This window comes from Cololabis saira, chromosome 9, assembly GCF_033807715.1.
Source record: "Cololabis saira isolate AMF1-May2022 chromosome 9, fColSai1.1, whole genome shotgun sequence".
Classification (NCBI taxonomy): Eukaryota; Metazoa; Chordata; class Actinopteri; order Beloniformes; family Belonidae; genus Cololabis; species Cololabis saira.
Window position 1 is genome coordinate 46,432,886 of NC_084595.1, and position 24,074 is coordinate 46,456,959.

The 24,074-nt window shown below is 43.2% G+C and overlaps 1 protein-coding gene across 1 annotated transcript in view; it reads right to left on the reverse strand.

Moving 5' to 3' along the window:
- Positions 1-14,561: 14,561 nt before the first annotated feature.
- olfml2a (olfactomedin-like 2A) overlaps positions 14,562-24,074 on the reverse strand; it is a 53,948-nt gene continuing 44,435 nt past the window's right edge. The window contains exon 8 of the mRNA XM_061729696.1: positions 14,562-15,207. Coding sequence (XP_061585680.1) covers positions 14,603-15,207 — 605 coding nt within the window. The 3' untranslated portion in view covers positions 14,562-14,602. The remainder of the gene's footprint in view (positions 15,208-24,074) is intronic.

Consider the following 24,074-nt stretch of genomic DNA (forward strand, 5'->3'; position numbering starts at 1 on the left):
TACCACTCTGGTCCACTGAAACTTAACAGGCATTAAAGAAGGAGACTGAAATTGAAATTGAATTTTTTTTTTGAACATGAAACAGTAGTGAATACAAAACAAAATAATAATAATCAATAATAAATAAATGTAAATAAGAAAACAAAACAAAAATATAAATAAAAAAACATGCACCCACCATCATTAACATGCTTGAAAAGGAGTAGGAAGAAGTAAAAACTTATTAAATCCTACCCCCTATACTATATTTCATTATGATCAAAATTAATTTAATTTCTATACAAAAAACAAAAGATCAATATATACAGGACTGTCTCAGAAAATTAGAATATTGTGATAAAGTTCTTTATTTTCTGTAATGCAATTAAAAAAACAAAAATGTCATACATTCTGGATTCATTACAAATCAACTGGAATATTGCAAGCCTTTTATTATTTTAATATTGCTGATTATGGTTTACAGATTAAGATTAAGATTCCCAGAAATTTTTGAGATAGGATATTTGAGTTTTCTTAAACTGTAAGCCATGATCAGCAATATTAAAAATAATAAAAGTTTGCGAAATATTTCAGTTGATTTATAATGAATCCAGAACGTTTGACATTTTTGCATTACAGAAAATAAAGGACTTTATCACAATATTCTAATTTTCTGAGACAGTCCTGTGAATATCAATAATAATACATCATCACACCTATAAACCGTGATATAAATATACCCATTTATAAATTAATATATCAGTCTCAAAAAAGAAGAAAAGAAAACAAAAAAACAAACAACTCATAACGGCAAAGCCCCACCCAAAAGCAACCAAACCCCCTTAAACTTCAGACTTCAAACTTTTATATATAACATTCCTTGGTTGGTAAAAAAACATCTTTTTAAGTTGTTACTTGTTTTGCCTCTAGTGATATTCGTTGAGGGTGTGGAGACTGGGGGAAGGCCCGCAGCTAAAGGTCACAAGATCCCTCATCATCTTGACTGGTGAAAAACTGTCCAGATTACCTCCGAAAATCCCCTTGGTACCATCCAGTCAGTACCGCCTGTGTGTCTGTGTGAGTGAATCACACAACAGAAGTGTCTGTCATGGCCCTCGGCCTGCAGACAACAGCTGTCTGTGGTTCCTGCAGGGGTGGCACTGGAGGTCTGACCATCACTACAATGCTCACATTCTCTATTAACCCAGATTCAAGCTGTAACCCTGCCAGCTTTTTCAAGTTAATGGGGAGGGGGGAAGGTGGATCTGCTTTGTAGATGAATGTCAAGAATGTCTGGAGTGTAAGAAAAAATGTTGATCAAAGCCTACACATAATGCTATTCACTTTCTGTAGAGCTGCAACGGAATATCCAACTTGGAGGATGCACTTAGCTGTACAAATGCAGAGACACAACAGAGAATTAAAGTGCTACATAGAACCCCAACAGCAGCAGCTGGAACAGAAACATGACAATACTGCGTCAGTGTCAGCAGAGTATTGGCCAACGCCAGGAGAGGTTCTGGTTTATATTTGGGTAAAAAAGAAAAACACTGACAAAAAGGTCTGAAATGTATTTACTTAAATACGAGAATGTATGCATTCCCAATAACCTCCAAAACATGTATGAGTGTTCAAATGTGCAATATGCAAATGAAAATATAAAATAGTATGAAGCAGAAAATTAGCTTTAGGAGCTAAAGTCAAAATTTTTTGACAATATATGAAAATGTAAAGGCCTGATTCTTTACAACTAACCTGTATGTGAGCTTGTTGTGGGAGTCAGGCTTTACACAAAAGCCTTGTGTGTAATTACCGTGCTTCGTTGTTGGGATACCCCTAAACATTCTCTGACAGCTGTGAGGGATTTTCTGACTTTTAAATCAAATCATTCCCATTTCTCACTAAATGCTCCTTCACTCCCCTGACAGCTGCAAAGTGGTGTTGATATTTCGCTCCATTGGAACTGGCGCCTGGCGCTGGGTGGGGCAGTGTGATGGATGACAGGGCTGAATGACACTGGTATTATTCTGGTTCTGTTGTTCCAGAAGTGCCCGTCTCAGCAGCTGAAAGGATGGACGGAGATGATGTGTGGATTGCATGAGACTATTAAATGAATCACTCAATACACAGTTGTTTTAAAATCAACCGTAGGTCACGCCCACCTCCCGTTGCCTTCATGATATTTTCAATCCACATATTATCCTTCTTTTGCCAGGCCTAGAAAAAAAAAGTATGAATTTGGACATATTTCTTATTTTGATTCTGACTGTCTTTAATATTTAAGAAACTTTTCATTCCAACACAATAAAGTAGGGCCCTGGAGGAGGCATGGGAGTTTGTCCCACCAGTCTACATGGGCTTTGTGGACTTGGACCACGTCCCTTGGGGACTCTAGTGGAGGGTTCTCCGGAAGTATGGGGTTCAAGATTCCCTTATATGGGCTGTCAAGTCCCCGTACACCAGGTCTCTGGGCTTTGTTTGTGTTGTCTGTTGTAAGTCGGACTCGTTTCCCATTAGATTCTGTGCATTACTTTTATTAACAAAATTTCAAGGTGCCGCTGAGGGATTATGGGGATCTGGTTTGGTGACCTCAGAATTGGTTCTGTTGGCTTCATCAGACCATGACCAGACTGCAACCATCACTGGAGCAGTTTGCAGCCTCATGTGAAGCAGCTGGGATCACACTCAGCACCTTAAAATCTGAGAACTTGGTCATTGGGTGGAGGGTGGAGTGCCCTCTCTGGGTCGGGGATCAGATACTGCCCCAAGTGGAGGACTTCAAGTATCCCCAGGTCTGGTTCATAAGTGAGGGAAAAATGGAGTGGGAGATTGACATAGACCTTGTCTACGCTCCTACCATCACCTATGGTCAGGAGCTGGGTAGAGACCGGAAAACCAGATTGCGGACACAAGTGGTGGGAATGACTTTCCTTCGCAGGGTGTCTCGGCTCTCTCTTAGTAGAGCTATTAGGACTTGATGTTTCAATCCCTGTGGTTATTCGACACCCTTGACATCAGCAGTAGGAATAGAGTGTGGAGAAGCTACTTCATCGGGGTCATCAGGTGGGCACCCTCCTACCTTAACGTTTCGTTGATATAGGCCCACAACGTCTCCAGAGGGCTCAACGGTGATACCTGGCGTCCCAGGTACTGCCCCCTTAGTTCCACGCCCTCCTACGTTGCTTTCACAGCCCAGTTCTTGTCTTTTCTTTTGATCCAAAGCCAATTGCTGCTTTTTTCCACTGCACTTGACAATGACTTGATTGCCTGTTGGAGAGATCGACCCTTCACCCCCATTTTCTTCAGTAGGGCGATCATGGATGTAGCGACGAATCCCCTACATCCCACTTCTACCGGGAAAATCTTGGTCTTCCAGCCTTTCTGAGCAGCTTGGATTGCTAGCTCCGAGTATTTGGTCTTTTTCTTCTCGTAGTCTTCCTCGACACCATCTTCCCACGGTACTGTTAATTCCACAATGTATGCCAGCTTGGCTGTTGTGGACTACAGGACCATGTCCAAGTCTACCACATGTATGTTAGACCCCATCCCGACTCGACTATTTAAAAATGTTTTTTCTCTTATTGGTGTGACAATACTGGACCAAATCAATCTATCCCTAAACTTACGATATGTACCACAGGCTTTCAAAGTGGCAGTAATTAAACCTTTACTTAAAAAACCTTCTCTTGACCCAGACACCTTGGCTAATTATAGGCCAATTTCCAACCTTCCATTTGTATCTAAAATTCTGGAAAAGGCAGTTTCAAGCCAGTTATGTGACTATTTGTATAGAAATGATCTGTTTGAAGTCTTTCAGTCAGGGTTCAGAATGCATCATAGCACAGAGACAGCACTGGTTCGAGTCACGAATGACCTCCTTATGGCCTCAGATAAGGGACTAGTGTCCATATTGGTTCTACTGGACCTCAGTGCTGCTTTTGACACTGTTGATCATGGCATTTTACTGCACAGGTTAGAGCATGTTGTTGGGATTAAAGGGACAGCTCTACGTTGGTTTAAATCATATCTATCTGACAGGTACCAGTTTGTTCATGTACATGAGGTTTCTTCAGAACAGTCAAGGGTCTGTTATGGTGTTCCGCAGGGTTCAGTGCTAGGGCCAATCTTGTTCAGTTTATACATGCAGCCCTTGGGAAGTATAATCCAGAATCACGGCATACACTTTCATTGTTATGCTGATGATACGCAGCTCTACTTGTCTATGAAGCCAGATGAGACAGAACCGTTAGTTAAACTTCAGGCATGTCTTAGGGACATCAAGGACTGGATGTCCAGAAATTTCTTGCTTTTAAATTCAGATAAAACAGAGGTTATCATTCTTGGTCCAGAGCATCTTAAGAAGGAATTAGATGGTGTTGCGATGGCTTCCAGTGCAACTGTGAGAAACCTTGGTGTTGTTTTCGATCAGGATTTGTCGTTTAAACCATATGTTAATCAGGTTTGTAAAATAGACAGCCAAAGTTCTGGGGGCTGACCTCGGGACCGAGCAGACCAGCAAGAGCGTTCTGGGGGCCGTCCTCGAGGCCGGGCAGACCGGCGAGAGAGTTCCGGAGGACGCCGACGGGGCCGGGCCAACCAGGAGAGTCATTTTGGGGGGCCAACCCCGGAACCAGACTCGGGACCAGGCACACCGGCCAGAGGGCCGTTCTCGGGGCTGGGCAGATCCATCCAGGATCGCCTCAGGAAGAGGAACAGAGATGGGCGGGACCGCCTCAGGAACAGAGACTGGCGGCGGGACCGCCTCAGGAACAGGGGCAGACAGGATGCGGGACCGCCTCAGGAACAGGGGCAGACAGGATGCGGGGAGCCGGAACAGGAGCAGAGAGGATGCGGGGAGCCGGAACAGGGGCAGACAGGATGTGGGGAGCCGGAACAAGGGCAGACAGGATGCGGGGAGCCGGAACAGGGGCAGACAGGATGCGGGGAGCCGGTGTCGGGGGGCAGAGGATCCTCGGAGCTGCCTGAGTGGGGATCCGGGTCCGTGGCGCTGGCTGGGGGGGGGACACGGGTCCTCGGAGCTGGCTGGGTGGGGCCACGGGTCCTCGCAGCTGGCTGGGGGGTGACACGGGTCCTCGGAGCTGGCTGGGGGGCGACACGGGTCCTCGGAGCTGGCTGGGGGGCGACACGGGTCCTCGGAGCTGGCTGGGGGGCGACACGGGTCCTCGGAGCTGGCTGGGGGGCGACACGGGTCCTCGGAGCTGGCTGGGGGGCGACACGGGTCCTCGGAGCTGGCTGGGGGGGGACACGGGTCCTCGGAGCTGGCTGAGGGGGGTCTGGGACCATCACCGGAGCAGGGGCTGATGCGTCCGGGACCACCACAGGAACATGGGGAGGTGCGTCCGGGACCACCACTGGAACATGGGGAGGTGCGTCCGGGACCACCACTGGAACATGGGGAGGTGAGTCCGGGACCACCACTGGAACATGAACGGGAACAGGAGCTGGAGCCGGAACAAGCTGGGGCTGGCGCTGGCGCTGGCGCTGACGCCGTCGTCATTGCCTCCCCTGAGCCTGCAGGCTCCTGGGCCCACCCAGAGCCAGGCATGTTCCCCAAAAGGGGTCCCAATACTCCTCCTCCTCGGCCCAGCGCATGTTCTCGGCCGATTCCCAGGGAGCAGGAACAGGCTGGGGCTGAGGCCGACGCCGTCGTCGTTGCCTCCCCTGAGCCTGCAGGCTCCTGGGCCCACCCAGAGCCTGGCATGTTCCCAAAAAGGGGTCCCCATACTCCCCCTCCTCGGCCCAGCGCAAAAACTCCAGCAGCGTGAGGCGCTCTCCCCGCTGGGTCCATCTGGTCGCTCCTTTCTGTTGTGATATGGTTAGATGAGGACCCAAGCGCAGGAGAGCAGAGTAGGAGGCCGGAGGCAGGAGTTCTCAACAAAAAGGGGTTTATTCACAAAAAACAAGAACTAAAAGCGCTGCAGAGCAGGATCAACAAAAAACCAGGATCAGGAAAAACTAGAAGGAGACATGGAGGAAGAATCAGTACGGACCGACAGGGAACAAAGGAATGACAAGACCAGATATACACAGGGGATAACGAGACACGACGAGACACAGGTGCAGACACAATCAGGGCAAATGGGAAACAGGAGGGACAGAACTGAAACTCAAACTGGGAGGAAGTGTCAAACCCTGACAGGAACCAACTTCCAATCTGGGTTAAGGAGGCTGACACCACCTCCACTTTTAAAACTAAACTTAAAACCTTTCTGTTTAGTAAAGCCTATAGTTAGTGTTTAGTAAACCTCTAGCTGGTGTTGGTAAATCTCTAGGTAGTGTAAACTCTAGTGTGTTAGAGTCAGTAGTCATAGTTGCAGCTATTGAACAAAACTATAATAGTTAGTCTCAAATATAGCTTCGCGGTAGATATGCTGCTATAGGCTTATGCTGCAGGGGGGACCGACATGATCCGCTGGGCGGTGCCTCTCACCCTTCTTCTCCTCTCCTTTTCCCTTCCTCTCTTCTCCATTACCATTTTTATTTATTATAAATATCTCATAGCTATCATTTTTGTCCATCGTTCCTGTAGTTTCTTGTGCCGGCCCCCCTTTTTTCTCTTTTGTGCATGTTTGCAGGCCGGAGCCTCGGGACCTGCGTTCTGACCTGCGGTCCCGGTCCCCCCCTCCGGTCCCGGTCCCCCCCCCCATCCCCGGTCATCCCATTGCTGCTTCCACCTGCCTACGTGGATGTCTGCTGTGTGCTGCTGACGCCCCCCCCCTTCCTCTGATCATCCTGTTGCTGCTTCCGCCTGCCTGCGTCCCCTCCCCTCTGGTCATCCTGCTGCTGCTTCCACATGTCTGCTGTGTGCTGCTGACGCTCCCGACTCTCCCAGTCTGGCCTTCGGCAGGAGGGTCCCCCCTTATGAGCCTGGTCCTGCTCAAGGTTTCTTCCCTCCTAAAGGGGAGTTTTTCTTGCCACTGTTTGGCTTAAGGTTTTTCTCCCACTAGAGAAGTTTTTACCTGCCATTGTTTATGTAATAATTGCTCGGGGGTTTATGTTTATGTTCATGTTCTGGATCTCTGGAAAGCGTCTAGAGACAACATCTGTTGTATTAGACGCTATATAAATAAAATTGAATTGAATTGAATTGAATTGAATTGAATTGAATTGAATTGAATTGAATTGAATTGAATTGAATTGAATTGAATGTCTGGCTGGAGTGTTGTAGCCACGATATCTTGGGGGAAGACAAGCTTTTTGTCCAAGTCCACTTCCATTTTCCAGTCCTGAGCCACTTGCAGGATACTTGTATCCTTTGATGTTATTTGGCACTCTGGAGGTTGACCTGCTGGTAAAAATGTTGCGAAGTGGACCGGCCCTGTCGATGTTTGTGGGATATAGGGTGAGAAGTTCGGTCATCCGAGAGGGGCTCAGAGTATAACTGCTGCTACGCCTCATCCAGAGAGTAGCCTAGGAACTGACTTCAGTCCATCCCCTAACACCATGTTTCTGGATTAAAAGTCAGTTGTTTCTGAACTCTTCTGACTCGCAGCCCCTCCACAAAACTGTTTTGGAGATGCACAAATCCATTTGTACAGAACAGTTTCTCTCTATCAGATTGGTCACCTACCTAGGTCTCTAATATCCACACAGACAATGAAAATGTACTGTCCACTCTTTCCAAACACACCCCAGAACCTTTTTCAGATTGTGATATTAGACAGCATTTTTCACTTAGTGTGTGTGTGGTCAGAATGTTTGGACCACTGGAGAGGCTCAAAGCAATGTATAGTATAATCTTGATCTTCAAAGGCTCAAATCAAGGTTACTGCACTTGCTTTCTTCCTGTTTGAGAAAAGTATATTCTCAATCCTAATTAATTATAGATATAGATAGATAGATAGATAGATAGATAGATAGATAGATAGATAGATAGATAGATAGATAGATAGATAGATAGATAGATAGATAGATAGATAGATAGATAGATAGATAGATAGATAGATAGATAGATAGATAGATAGATAGATAGATAGATAGATAGATAGATACTTTATTGATAAAAAGAAATTTAGGGCATCCAGTAGCTGAAAAACACACTACAAAAAACACTTAACAGTAGACAATTGACTCACAACTCCAGACATTCAGACACGCATACACAAATTACATACATTTAGGAAGACATATTCAGGGGGAGTAGAGACAGTGTAGCTTGAGTGAGTAGTGCAAAGTACAAGAGATAAATAAATAAATTACAGAAATGAGTCTGTGGGTGGGTGATGGGGCTGGCTGAGGTAAACCTATGCAGACACCCAGCTCCCTCCTCCCCTTCAGTGAGGCATTGTAGAGCTCTGGGAACAAAAGAGTTCCTCAGCCTGTTTGATGAGCATGACAGTGAGAGGAGTCTGTCACTGAATATGCTTCTCCATTTATTGAGAGCACTGTGCAGTGGATGGTGTTCATTCTCCAGGATGGTCAGCAGCGTGCTCAGGCTCCTTCTCTGAGACACTGTTGTCAGACAGTCCAGTTCAGTGCCAACAACAGCTCCTGCCCTCCTCACCAGTCTGTCCAGTCGCCCTGCGTCCCTCTTCTTGATGCTACCTCCCCAACACACCACAGCATAGAGAAGGACACTGGCAACAACAGACTGGTAAAACATCTGCAGGAGTTTGCCGCAGACATTGCAGGATGTCAATCTCCTCAGAAAGTAGATCCGGCTCTGACCCTTTTCGTAGAGGGCATGGATGTTGGCTGACCAGTCCAGTTTATTGTCCAGGATTAGGTATTGACCACCTCCACAACGACCCCCTCAATGGTGACTGGTGGCAGTGCAGGCTGAGACCTCCTGCAGTCCACCACCAACTCCTTGGTCTTGGTGGCATTCAGCTGCAGATGGTTTAGCCTGCACCACCGCACATAGCTATCCACCAGGCTCCTATACTCTCCTTCCTGTCCATCCCTGATACATGCCACGATCGCAGAGTCATCAGAGAACTTCTGGATGTGGCAAGACTCCGTGTTGTACTTGAAGTCAGAGGTATACAGGGTGAACAGGGCGGTGAGAGCACAGTCCCCTGTGCAGCACCAGTGCTGCAGACCAGGCTCTCAGAGAGGCAGTCCTTCAGCCTGACGTACTGTGGTCTCTCCGTCAGGTAGTCACTAATCCAAGACAACAGGTGGCCATTCACAGCGCTTTCCCCTTGTCCAGGTGAGAGTGAGCCTTGTGCAGAAGGTAGGTGATCGCATCCTCCACGCCCACCTTCTCTTGGTAGGGGAACTGCAGAGGATCGAGTGCATGGTGTACCTGGGGTCTGAGGATGGGAAGAAGCAGACGTTCCATGGTCTTGGAGATGTGTGAAGTCAGTGCAACTGGCCTAAAGTCGTTCAGCTCACTTGGGTGTGGCTTATTTGGAACCGGTATGAGGCAGGATGTTTTCCACGGCGTGGGGACCTTCCCCAGTTGGAGGCTCAGATTAAATATGTGCTGCAGAGGCTCTCCCAGTTCCACAGCACACGCCTTGAGGAGTCTAGGGCAGACTCCATCAGAGCCGGCTGCTTTCCTGGGGCGCAGTCTCCTCAGCTCACCAGTGACCTGACCCACCATGATGGCAGGGGAGGAGGTATAGCTGTGGGTAGTGAGGGTGTGGGGTTGAGGCTAGCAGTGTGCAGTTAGGTGGGCGAGGTGCAGGAGAAGGTGATGAGCAGCCGTTAGCACCTGGAGAAGGGCAATCAAACCTATTGTAGAATTGGTTAAGCTGGTTTGCTCTCATACCCCAGACTTCCCTCATGTTGTTCTCCTGCAGCTTCTGTTCCACCTTCTGTCTGTAAGCCTCCTTTGCCTCCTTCAGGCTGGTCTTCAACTCACCCTGCACACCTCAGCTCTGCTTGGTCCCCTGCTTCCAATGCCCTCTTTTTCATGTTAAGTTTAACACTGCTGGTAATCCCAGGTTTATTTGTTGGGGAAGCAGTGCACTGTCTTTGTGGGAGCAACAATGTCCATGCAAAAGTTCAGATAGCCATGATTTGGCTGGATGGTAAAGAATGATTGTTAAATAAGGGATTGCTTAACTACTGTTTGCTTTTCCAATTATGTATCCATGAAATGAATCATATTTAGATAAGCGTTTAGATAAGCTCCAGATGCAACATAGTTCTATTGTTTGTGATTGTTGACAGATGTATTTGCTGTCACTATAATGAACAGATGGTGCATTGCATCAAGTAATCTTTTACCCCAAAGAAGTCAGTGACTGTCTATGTTTTTTTCTTTAAAACTCTTGATATATGTCTAACTACCTGCTCTGCATCTAACATTAAAGATGATTGTTTTCACATAAAAATAAATAATGGGTTTCAGATCAACAAATCATGAAGATGACCTTCGATGTGTTTCGGAGAATATTTTACATTCATTAATGTCTTTTTTGAGCTTTGTTTACGCCCTGCGGCCTATAAACTTGATAACACGCCTAATTCCATGGGTGGCTTTCACAATATATATCTGCGCCTCTGCTAAAAAGTACTGATGTGAAGTCCCGACACAGCCATTAATCCACCTCAATCATTTCTGAAAGCCTCTATTGTATCTCACACAATGGCCTCCTTTGGTGCGCTCCTTTGTCATTATTCTTAACCTTATGCAGGAAAGCCCCCTCTACAAAGAGCCTTGTATATTGCTAAGTGTGGGCCAAATCCTGTAGATAAGCTCAGATGGAAACACTACAAATTGGATTTTTATTGAGTTTTCGACCTTCAGGCTACATTTAGCTCGTGAGATTTTGCAACGCTAAAGAAGTGGACAGACGGCTGATGAAGCACACATCTTCGTCTAGCTATGAAATGGCCTTGTAGGTTCAATGTCCGTTGTTCGGCTTCTACATCCTGCGTATCCACAACATTCTCTTAGGGACTGCTACAGGAAATGGCCCAAAAGGTTTTAATTAAAGGCACATTGAAGTTGCATTCTCTCCTGCATGACACTTGAGCCGTCACAAGCCCCGTTTCCGTTCACTCATTCTTCATTGTGTACTCTCTTAAGTGTCTGCAACATGTTATATCTAAAATCCCTTTATCTAAGTCTAAAAGAAGTCCCAATGCATTCCTACAGCTTTCTAAATTTACAGAAACAATTTATTTGAAATCGAGAAGAGTGAAGTGTGCTTTAACGCCATTTGACTCTCAGTAAGCTGCTAATGTCTGAGTTAGCGTTTCATCCTTTGATTTCTGTACTAACTGCACCAGACAAAGATTAAAGGTGGTTGTCTTCTTAGTGGAATCATTTACAGCCTGACTTTGAGAGCTAGATTGGACTGCATGTTCAATCAGACACACTGTCCTTAATATGTGATTGCCTCTTGTTGGATTTATTCAGACTCTCAGCAGACAGTAGCCTGACTTGAATTGAGCAGTTTAGTGTTAAAAGTCAGGTGAAAATGTAACATTAGACTGGTTTTCAATTAGGTCAGAAGACCACAGCAACCATGTTTGAGGTCAATCTTCTCTCATTTCTGTCATATTTTTGAAATGACTTGAGTATGACTTCAGTAATGACTTCATGTGCATGCAGGGTCACGGCTGCATTTGTATCAGCTTTTCCTTTATGTTTATATAAGAACTGAAACACATCAGGCCTGATGAACTGGGTCCGTAGTGGGAGTGGGTGGATGAAAGAGAGGAAATCTCAGTAAAACTGCAGCCTGTAAGCATCTGTCTTCAACAAAATCCGTTCTTGGATATGACTGATATGTTTCATATGGTGGAGATTCTGTCATGCAACATGGGGAAGAGAGACGTACTCACCAGCAGTGTTGTGCTTAGTTACTGAAAAATAGTAACTAGTTACCGTTACTAGTTACTTCATTAAAAAAGTAACTCAGTTAGTAACTCAGTTACTTAGACCAAAAAGTAATGCGTTACTATGAAAAGTAACTTTTTAGTTACTTTAAATAAAAACACATTTTAAATGCTCCCATTAATCCCCTCTAGCCTTCATTTCAGCAGGTACTGTATGGATTTGCATTGTGCATCGTGTTCTGAATTCTGATTAGCTAAACAGTCTCCCCGCTTCTTCACTTCCTGTGTCAATAATGTTGGTCTCTTAGCAACAAACTGAGAACGGCCAATGAGCTTCAGCAGCAGCTCAAGAACGGGAACTTTGATGAATCGTTCATTACAGTCTCAGATATAATCCATGGTGTCGGTTTATAAGAATCTTTTTGCCCAGAAGAAAAAAGAGCGACAACAACGACCCATAACTATTTTCTTCTCTCCAAAAAACCCTCCTGCACCGCGGCTTTAGGAGAAAAAGTCGCTACATGGTCGGGATGCAGCGGCTCAGAAGAGCAGTGGAATACGTGCGAGGCGGTGCTGATCTCTGCAATTTGAAGCCTTCTATAATAATTGTAAAAAGAATTTCACTTATCACGGGTTCTTTTTGGAACGTAACCTCTGCGAAAAACGAGGGATTTCTGTAATGACAATATCTCCACGTTGAGAAACTCTCCTTCTCTTGGCTCATGACCGTCATGTTTTTGAACACACACACTACGTTTCCTCCAGTCTCCAGAAATAACGGAGTAACGCACCGTTTGGTAACGGTAACTGCGTTACTGAATTTAAAAAGTAATGCATTAGAGTATTAGTTACCGCAAAACTAACGGCGTTACTGTAACGCGTTACTAAATAACGCGTTAGTCCCAACACTGCTCACTGTGATACCGTAAATGAAGAGTACTGTATGTGGTGACATAAACATGAGGCTCTGCTGTCGTGAACAGAGTCAAGTCTTGGCGCTGACCCTGAAGTAAAGCAGCATAGGTCACCCCAGTTGTCAGTCTTCATCACCTCAACAAGTAAGAACGTCATTGTTCTATTCAAACAACATCCCAGGATTTCATGACAGAGTTCATGATTGATTGCACAATGAGAGCTGGACTCATTAAATGCTCTTTCCTTTCATCCATTACTGAACTGGACATTATGGGACTGTCAAAACAGACACATTGTCCTGACATCTTTTTTACAAAGACTATTTGTGAAATGAGGACCACATGCATGGAAGTACCACACCCACCGTTTAGCTCTGGGTTTATTTCTGCGTGCACCTCCAGCGTTGGAGGACTTGGAGCAGTGGCTGCAGATTTCCATCTTCCCAGCCAAGACGCAGGCAGCCGTGCCCTTGTTATTATGACACAGGCCGTGCTCTTGTGTATTTTGGGATTGAGATGAAGAAGAGCATGAAGACCTTTACCCTTCAACTAAACACAGCCTGTGAACGCTCTATTTTCCAGAAAACAGAAGATTTGAGGAATAGTTCTCCCTCCCTTTCACATGAGGGGCAGGGCCGGCCGTCCTATCCGGTACCGGGGGTCCGTGGGCGGATTTACAAAGTTCAAAAGACGTCTTCATTATGGGATTTTTATTTCAAGGAACAAAATACACCCTGGTTTTAAACAACACTCTATGTTACATTTTCTTGAGACTTGAGCAAATTACTTCACTGCAATTGACATGGCCAAATGAATCATCTTAAAGAACAACAACTTAATGAACAAAATGAAGTCGCTGTGAATGGTTAATGACATACAGACCAAAACAAAACTATGAATTCCAGGTTACCTCCTGTGTTGTAAAGCTTATAATTCTCACCGTGTCAGTAAAAAAAACAAAGATTTTCATGGTTTTTCACAGAAGCTAATGCAGCTAATTGTTTATCGCTTGATTGATCGCAGTACGCACTAAAAATGTTTGAATGCTCATCTACAATACATGTGGTAGTTATGTAAGTATTATTAAACTGACAAGCTGCATATTTTCACACAGAAAAAGACATGATACCGCTAAATTAACTTATGTAGATATAAAAAACAAAAATCATAAAAATGCTTAGACGTTTTTTTTCTTCTTTTTTGAAGTTTATATTACACCCAACACAATCTTCAAAACAGGATCAGTGGTGAAGAGCCAGGAAGCATTGTGACCCCGGAATAATGAATGAGCAGATTCCTGATTAACACGGTGACAGGATGGAGTCCAAAGGCGTCGGCACGGTAACAAGCAGAAATAATGCTGCGGGTCGAGTTGAATACTTAGGAGGCAAAGCCAAATAAAACTTAGGTGTGCCTGGACTGAACCCACATCTCAAGGATTATCAAAGGAAACCAGATGTGTACGACCATGGTTTATTAGGTAAACTGTCAATTAAATATGATTCTAAAACAGCTAAAATGGTGAAACTGTGTAAAAGTCATGTGGTCCTTTCCAGTCTTCAATTTCAATACAAAGTATAAACTTATTTGAAAAGGAGAGAAATGGCTCCCAAATATGGTTTTCTGCTAGTTAGGCAGTGTGTCGACTTCCATGGATAATCAGATCAAGAAATATTGATCCTTCTCAGTGAATTTCAACCCAACCCTTGAGATTATTTCCACTTTTCCTTAGTCAGTCCACTGTAATATTAGACATTACGACGTCCCAATATGTATTTAAGGCAACTATGTTGGGTGCACTTTGAGGTCAGTTATTTGAAGAGCATGCACTGGTACTGGAATGCTGGTTTAGGTTCATCTTTTGTCCCGCTGAGTCCAATATGGCTGCTTAAAGGCTGGCAAATACTGAATACTGTACTGGCAGGCCGACGACACTTTACTGGCAAGTGCCATCACTCGTCAAGAAAGTTCACCTGGTACGTGACCTGATTGCCGTTGTCCCAGGCGTACAAAAGCTTTTCCTTGGGATTGTAGTCAATCTGGGTGGTGAAGGAGTACTCGTTGGTGAAGGGTAGATGTGGCATTGCTTCGGTGTTGGTGTGGGTGTCATAAGCATAGTTCACCTCACCCTCTTTCTGGTTGTACACATCGACAGCATAAAGGACACCGCAGATTATGAAGCAGTTTCCGTAAGATTTCCGTTTGAGCCCTGTCCTGTAGGTCGTCTCCTTTTTCAAAGACAGGTCCCCAGGATCAAGTTTACTGATGACGATCACCTCCTGCTGGTTGTAGTCGTAGTCGATGGAAGGGTAGATCACCCACAGGCCACTTTCATCCACTGCAAAGTCGATATCCGAGTGGCCCCTCCACTTCCACGGGGTGGTGTCCTCGTAGACGACATCGTGCAGCAGCGTCCAGGCTGCTACGTATCGCATCCTCAGATCATACTTGATGATGTTCTTGGTGAATGCCCTGTTGTAGTAGAAAGCTCCGCTGTAAACCACGTGGCCTGTGCCGATCCAGTTGTAAGGCAGTTTGAACAAGTTACTCCAACGTCCTTGAAAAAACAAAAAAAAAAGGTACGTTAGTGTTTTCTTATTTAGCCCCACCCCACAAATATGCAAGAAACTTCTGTCCCAAAAACCACAGAACCCTTGAAGTCATCGGGCTCCATAAAGGGCCAATAGAGGGTCTGCATTGACGTCACTCAATTATTGTGCAAATTGTATGTATATTATATATATTATAAATGTAATAGTAAATATATTCTAAATCACTGTAGGCTATGAGTGTATATATAGTTTAGAAGTGAGTATATTATAATGTATGAGTATATTATGATATGTAATATATTTATACTACTATAAATAGAGGTATGGGTATATTATAAATTATAGAGTCGTTGCAAACTATTTTGCTCAAAAGTGGAACAGATCTGGTGATAGTAGCAAATATTGCTACTTAAGATGTGGATGGTTGTTTACTTAATCTTTTATTTTTGGTTCAATTTATTATTTCAGGAATTGTAGTGAATGTTTTTTCCCCCTTTTTGAGTTGGATTATTGTCATCTTTTGTATGTCTATGTGTGGATATTTGGTACAGTTTCCCCAAGAACCAGTGGTCCATGGACATTAATATTTGGTACAGTTACCAAGAACCAGTGGTCCATGGACATTAATATTTGGTACAGTTAACAAGAACCAGTGGTCGATGGACATTAATATTTGGTACAGTTACCAAGAACCAGTGGTCCATGGACATTAATATTTGGTACAGTTACCAAGAACCAGTGGTCCATGGACATTAATATTTGGTACAGTTACCCCAAGAACCAGTGGTGCATGGACATTAATATTTGGTACAGTTACCCCAAGAACCAGTGGTCCATGGACATTAATATTTGGTACAGTTACCAAGAACCAGTGGTCCATGGACATTAATATTTGGTACAGTTACCAAGAACCAGTGGTCCATGGACATTAATATTTGGTACAGTTACCAAGAACCAGTGGTCCATGGACATTAATATTTGGTACAGTTACCAAGAACCAGTGGTCCATGGACATTAATATTTGGTACAGTTACCCCAAGAACCAGTGGTCCATGGACATTAATATTTGGTACAGTTACCAAGAACCAGTGGTCCATGGACATTAATATTTGATACAGTTACCAAGAACCAGTGGTCCATGGACATTAATATTTGGTACAGTTACCAAGAACCAGTGGTCCATGGACATTAATATTTGATACAGTTACCAAGAACCAGTGGTCCATGGACATTAATATTTGGTACAGTTACCAAGAACCAGTGGTCCATGGACATTAATATTTGGTACAGTTACCAAGAACCAGTGGTCCATGGACATTAATATTTGGTACAGTTACCCCAAGAACCAGTGGTCCATGGACATTAATATTTGGTACAGTTACCCCAAGAACCAGTGGTCCATGGACATTAATATTTGGTACAGTTACCCCAAGAACCAGTGGTCCATGGACATTAATATTTGGTACAGTTACCAAGAACCAGTGGTTCATGGACATTAATATTTGGTACAGTTACCAAGAACCAGTGGTCCATGGACATTAATATTTGATACAGTTACCAAGAACCAGTGGTCCATGGACATTAATATTTGGTACAGTTACCCCAAGAACCAGTGGTATTATTATTATTATTATTATTATTATTATTATTATTATTATTATACAGTGAACCTGTAGTGCCTTGTCTTTATTTATGCTAACTTGGTGGTATGGTGAATTCACTTGAATTGTTGATATTTTCTACATTCAGCATAATGAATATGTGTGCCATAAGCAAATTACTACTACTACTTCTACTACTACTACTACTACTAGTAATAATAATAATAATAATAATAATAATAATAATAATAATAATAATAATAATAATACAATAATAATAATAAAAACAATAATACTATAATCAGACAATGGTTAGACTTAAATGACCATTTTAGAATACTTGGCCTACTTTGTTATTGAAAATTTCAGCAGTTGTTCAACATGAAATTTGTATCTGGATTACCTGGGGACAAGTTATAAAAGATTTTACTTGAATTTTCTAATGATATTGTAATATATAGAACTGAATGTGCATCTGATATCAATTTACCATCCAAATATTTTAAAAAAATCTGCAGTAATTCAACATGACACTCATGAGCTAAAGAGTTTTTAATTACATTATTCACTTTTTAGACTGCTCACTGTCTGGTGATAATTTCAATTTGGTTAAGTCTCTTCCCTGTTTGGCAGTAGTGTTTCTGTGCTTTTGCGATTACGTTCAAATCTGATGAAGAGACTAAAAACCAGATCTGCTATCCATCCTTTTACCCGGATCTTGGGTCCACATGTCTATTGTTACAATGGTAAAGCCACACCTACAGCACACACAAGGCAGAGGCATGATGAGAATTAGGGAAGACTTTAATAAGCCAAACATCAAAATCCAATTGACAGTTTGATCAAGACCAGGTTACCTCAAAACCAGCCAAAAGTGAAAGTGAAAAGTGACATGCTGAACAAGAATATCTTACAGTGTGCTGACTAGTATTTGATTTGATTTTTTTATGAATTTTTTTAATCTGCCTATATAGAAATGAAGGGGATTCTGAATGGGATTGTTTTTTTTTTGTTTTTTTATCATTTTGTTAGACTTTAGTAAAATGCTAGGGTAAAAGAACTTGAAAATGATGTCAGAGGTACTTGAGGACATGCTGAACAAGAATATCTTACAGTGTGCTGACTAGTATTTGATTTGATTTTTTTTATGAATTTTTGAAATCTGCCTATATTCATGTGTATTGGGTATGATTTTAGAATGTAATTATTAGAAAATGCTAGGGTAAAAGAACTTGAAAATGATGTCAGAGGTCCTTGAGGACATGCTGAACAAGAATATCTTACAGTGTGCTGACTAGTATTTGATTTGATTTTTTTTATGAATTTTTGAAATCTGCCTATATTCATGTGTATTGGGTATGATTTTAGGATGTAATTATTAGAAAATGCTAGGGTAAAAGAACTTGAAAATGATGTCAGAGGTCCTTGAGGACATGCTGAACAAGAATATCTTACAGTGTGCTGACTAGTATTTGATTAGATTTTTTTATGAATTTTTGAAATCTGCCTATATTCATGTGTATTGGGTATGATTTTAGGATGTAATTATTAGAAAATGCTAGGGTAAAAGAACTTGAAAATGATGTCAGAGGTACTTGAGGACATGCTGAACAAGAATATCTTACAGTGTGCTGACTAGTATTTGATTTGGATTTTTTTATGAATTTTTGAAATCTGCCTATATTCATGTGTATTGGGTATGATTTTAGGATGTAATTATTAGAAAATGCTAGGGTAAAAGAACTTGAAAATGATGTCAGAGGTCCTTGAGGACATGCTGAACAAGAATATCTTACAGTGTGCTGACTAGTATTTGATTAGATTTTTTTATGAATTTTTGAAATCTGCCTATATTCATGTGTATTGGGTATGATTTTAGGATGTAATTATTAGAAAATGCTAGGGTAAAAGAACTTGAAAATGATGTCAGAGGTACTTGAGGACATGCTGAAAAAGAATATCTTACAGTGTGTTGACTAGTATTTGATTTGATTTTTTTATGATTTTTTTTAATCTGCCTATATAGAAATGAAGGGGATTCTGAATGGGATTGTTTTTTTTTTTTTTTTTTTTATCATTTTGTTAGACTTTAGTAAAACTACAAAAAGGAATGACATATGTATCTATTTCAAGACGTGAAAATAATAATAATAACCGTTTTGAAGCCGTCCACACGCTTTACCGTACAACGCGCTGTAGACGCGCAATCGATTTCCAAGCGCAGATAGCGCGACTGCGCCTCTCCGAAGCGTAGATGGCGTGACCGCAGTATTTGTTTTGATGAGAGAAGACAGGACGCTTTTCTGTTTCACCAAGTGAACAGAAGGAACGCAAAAAAAGATGTTAAACTGCTGGAAAGGAACTGGAATTTACCGGGATACCTTAAACAAGGAAGCCAGGGAGCAGTATATGGAGAAAATAATGATTATTAACGGTCTGGATCCATATGAAATCCCTAAGAGATCCCTGAATCCCTGAAGAGCCATGTGTTTCAATAAATTTGTATAATAGTACAACATACAGTACATGTTTTGTATCCCTCTTACTTCTCTTTTCTTTTTTTTTGACTGCTATATTATGTTGAAGAGGCGTGAGCAATATTTTTGTTTTCCTCGTGAGATTATTTTTTTCCTCTGCAGCTACAAATAGAGTTAATATTTTTTCCTCAACAAACTAGTTTTATCTGAAGATTGGGGTTAATTGCTCCGCAGAGAGCTGGCCAGCAACTGCGTTTAGCTGGAGAAGTGGGGAATAAAACCTGTGTTTTGATCCGACCCGTCTGTGTGAGTGTTTGTGGTTTAAGGCTGTTTATGGTTCTGCGTTAAATCGACGCAGAGCCTACGGCGTAGGGTACGCGGCGACACGCACCGTACGTTGCGCGTCGCCACGTACCCTACGCCGTGGGTCTGCGTCGATTTAACGCAGAACCATAAATCATGCTTTACTGTGTGTTTGGTCGTTACAGCCGCGATCCAAAGCGAGCCGACGGCTCTTTCACTCTTTTACTTTGTTATATCAGATACTTGGCCTGCGTGGTTCTGCCTCCGAGCAGGAAACCGTTGAAAAGTTAAACCATTAGGGTCTTTTCCCCACGTCTGTTATGTGGAGCTGCTGCAGCCATAACGCAGCAACAGCTTCTGCGGAGCTCCGCGCTCCAAGCCCCGCCCATTTTCGTCTCGACTGCGAATCGGGAAGGAGGGGGAAGTGACGTATGCCGTAAAGCAGTCAAAGTCGTAACGATTTGTAGTTTTTTAGTGTGGCAGGGTTCCTACCATGCTCCTCAAAGTTACATAGTGCCAGTGAAGGTGATACAGACCCCTCAGACCATGATAGAGGTGTCATTAAACCTGTTGGAAGTTGATGTACCATCACAATGACTCTGGAAATATGATATTAAGGTGGAAAAGTTACGTAGTGTCGCTTTAATATAATATTAAAGAATATAACACAGTTCAGCCTTGGAAGGAAAGAAGAAAGTAATTTCTACAGCTGCAGAGGTTTTTTTGATTGACAGACAGATACATGACAAATACGATAAAACTGTATGCAGTCAGCCGGTGAAATGAAAAGTAAATATACCCCTTCTAGATTTGGCAGAACAAGAGATGCATTACACTTTGCGTAGCACGGATCGGATGCGTAGGGTTGCCTTTGCTAGGCTGTAGTTTTTACAGTGCCAGACTGTGTGCACACTGATTTTACATGAGAGAGATACCGTTGTTTTAGGAGTTCCCCCCTGAACAAACAAACTTTGTACTATAGGTGTCACTATCTAATCACATCCTATCTGCTATCCTAACTTTCAAACCTCAGGAAGTCTGATGTAGATAAGGATGAAGGCCAATGAAGAACAAAAACAATGTGCAGCGGGAACCCCCCCATCCCCTTCTCCCACCCCCAATCACAGCCCGGCCTCCGCTCTAGAGCCAGCCCACACCCCTAATCCTCTTCGGCTGTGTTCAGTTCAAAGGAAAAGCCAAAGCACATGTCAAGGAACAGCAGGCACCGCCGCTACTCACCAAGATACCCAGTCATCTGCGCACAGCTGTGGGCTCGCCACACTACAGGATGCCTTACATGTTAGTGACTTTCGAAAGCCCATTATCCAAACATATTAAGATCAACAAGCCAAGTCCGACAAATAAAGCATATTTTAGCTCTCTTAGAGAGTGTAATCCAATTCCTCAGTAGATGTTGTTGTAAACGGAGTTGACTCTCCTTCCTGCTGAAGCCATGAAACAGCCAATACAAAGCAGTTCTCGTCAACCTCACAACGCTTGGAGGATCAACATGAATCAGTATCACTGTTCTTAGAGAACAGAACTATACACGCAAAAAAGGTGATGAGAGTAAGACAAATCTAGGGTTACAATAACATTTTATCTTACATTGTTATGCATGTGCTATAGAAGTGTCTTGTGAAACCTATCATACAAATGCTAACCCAGCCAATATGGAATGCTTACTCTACAAAAGGGATTGTTTTAAACATCCAGTGTGTTGCATGTTACTGTCAGTTCCTACAGTGATTGCAGTATCTGCTCCAGTTGTTTTTAAGGCATCAGTGAAGTCCAAATTAAGCTTAAAGCCATTTCTCCAGTTTATCTTACAGAAAGCCTGGGATAACTGAAAGGAAAAGGACTGAAGAGCAAATTAATAACAACACTTAGTCGTGGCCTGAAGTACATTGTTGTACTTTGGGGTGGTAGTCTAGTGGCTACAGAGGTGGACCCAGGTTCAAGCCCCGGAATGGTAACCAAGATGAACCACCTTGGGCCCCTGACCAAGGCCTTAACCCTAATTGCTCCATGGTGTGTGTGTCTCAGATCTAAGTTGCTTTGGATAGAAGTGTCTGCTAAATGACAGTAGTGGTATCCTCTTTCTTTTTAAGGGCCCTCTCCTTTTATGACCGCTTTGCTGTGATTGCTCAAAAATTCAATTCAATTCCATTTTATTTATATAGCGTCTATTACAACAGAAGTTGTCTCTAGGATCTTTCCAGAGACCCAGAACATGAACATGAACCCCCGAGCAATTACTACATAAACATAATATAAACAATGGCAGGTAAAAACTCCCCTAGTGGGAGAAAAACCTTAAGCAAAACAGTGGCAAGAAAAACTCCCCTTTAGGAGGGAAGAAACCTGGACCAGGACCTGGATCATAAGGGGGTAGAAACCTGGACCAGGACCTGGATCATAAGGGGGTAGAAACCTGGACTAGGACCTGGATCATAAGGGGGTAGAAACCTGGACCAGGACCTGGATCATAAGGGGGTAGAAACCTGGACCAGGACCTGGATCATAAGGAGAAACCTGGTATAGGACCTGGATCATAAGGGGGTAGAAACCTGGACCAGGACCTGGATCATAAGGGGGTAGAAACCTGGACCAGGACCTGGATCATAAGGAGAAACCTGGACTAGGACCTGGATCATAAGGGGGTAGAAACCTGGACCAGGACCTGGATCATAAGGGGGTAGAAACCTGGACCAGGACCTGGATCATAAGGGGGTAGAAACCTGGACCAGGACCTGGATCATAAGGAGAAACCTGGACCAGGACCTGGATCATAAGGGGGCGACCTCCTTCTGAAGACCAGCTGGGCAGAGCAGGAAAAGAGAGAACAGACAGAGGTAATGAATAACAGAGAAAGGAGAGAGAAAGACACAATGGCCAGCACCACAAACTACAAGAACAATGGACAATAATTATGGCTTAAAATAAACAAAAAATGGAGGAGGAGAATAGAAGAAGGGAAGAGGAGAGGAGAAGAAGGGTGAGAGGCACCGCCCAGTGGATCATGTCGGTCCCCCCTGCACCATAGGCCTATAGCAGCATATCTACCACCAAGCTATATTTGAGACTAACTATTACAGTCTTGTTCAATAGCTGCAACTATGACTACTGACTCTAACACACTAGAGTTTACACTACCTAGAGATTTACCAACACCAGCTAGAGGTTTACTAAACACTAACTAGAGGTTACGACTAAACCTGCACTCCGAGAACGGAGAGCTCTGCCAGGAACATAAGGCACTATCAGGTCTTGCAAATATTGTGGAGCTAAGCCGTTTTGGGCTTTATACACAAGTAATAAAATTTTAAATTGGATTCTGAATTTTAAGGGTAACCAATGGAGCGACGCCAACACTGGAGAGACGTGGTCTCTCCTGCTGATTCCTGTCAGCACTCGCGCTGCTGCATTTTGGATCAGCTGGAGCCTATTCAGCAAATTACTTGGACATCCTGCTAACAACACATTACAGTAATCCAGTCTAAAAGATACAAACGCATGAACTAGTTTTTCTGCATCACTCTGCAAGAGGATTTTCCTAATCTTTGCGATATTACGGAGATGGAAAAATGCTATTTTACAAACCTGATTAACATATGGTTTAAACGACAAATCCTGATCAAAAACAACACCAAGGTTTCTCACAGTTGCACTGGAAGCCATCGCAACACCATCTAATCCCTTCCTAAGATGCTTTGGACCAAAATTGATAACCTCTGTTTTATCTGAATTTAGAAGCAAAACATTTCCGGACATCCAGTCCTTGATGTCCCTAAGACATGCCTGAAGTTTAACTAACGGTTCTGTTTCATCCGGCTTCATAGACAAATAGAGCTGCGTATCATCAGCATAACAATGAAAGTGTATGCCGTGATTCTGGATTATACTTCCCAACGGCTGCATGTGTAAACTACTAACACTAACTAGAGGTTTACTAAACACTAACTATAGGCTTTACTAAACAGAAAGGTTTTACGTTTAGTTTTAAAGGTGGAGGTGGTGTTAGCCTCCTTAACCCAGATTGGAAGTTGGTTCCATAGTAATGGTGCCTGATAGCAGAACGCCCGCCCTCCAAATCTACATTTAGATACTCTAGGAACTACGACTAAACCTGCACTCCGAGAACGGAGAGCTCTGCCAGGAACATAAGGCACTATCAGGTCTTGCAAATATTGTGGAGCTAAGCCGTTTTGGGCTTTATACGCAAGTAATAAAATTTTAAATTGGATTCTGAATTTTACGGGTAACCAATGGAGCGACGCCAACACTGGAGAGACGTGGTCTCTCCTGCTGATTCCTGTCAGCACTCGCGCTGCTGCATTCTGGAAAGTGTATGCGGTGATTCTGGATTATACTTCCCAACGGCTGCATGTGTAAACTAAACAAGTTTGGCCCTAGCACTGAACCCTGCAGAACACCATAACAGACCCTCGACTGTTCTGGAGGATGCGAGAACACACATGGAGGCGCACA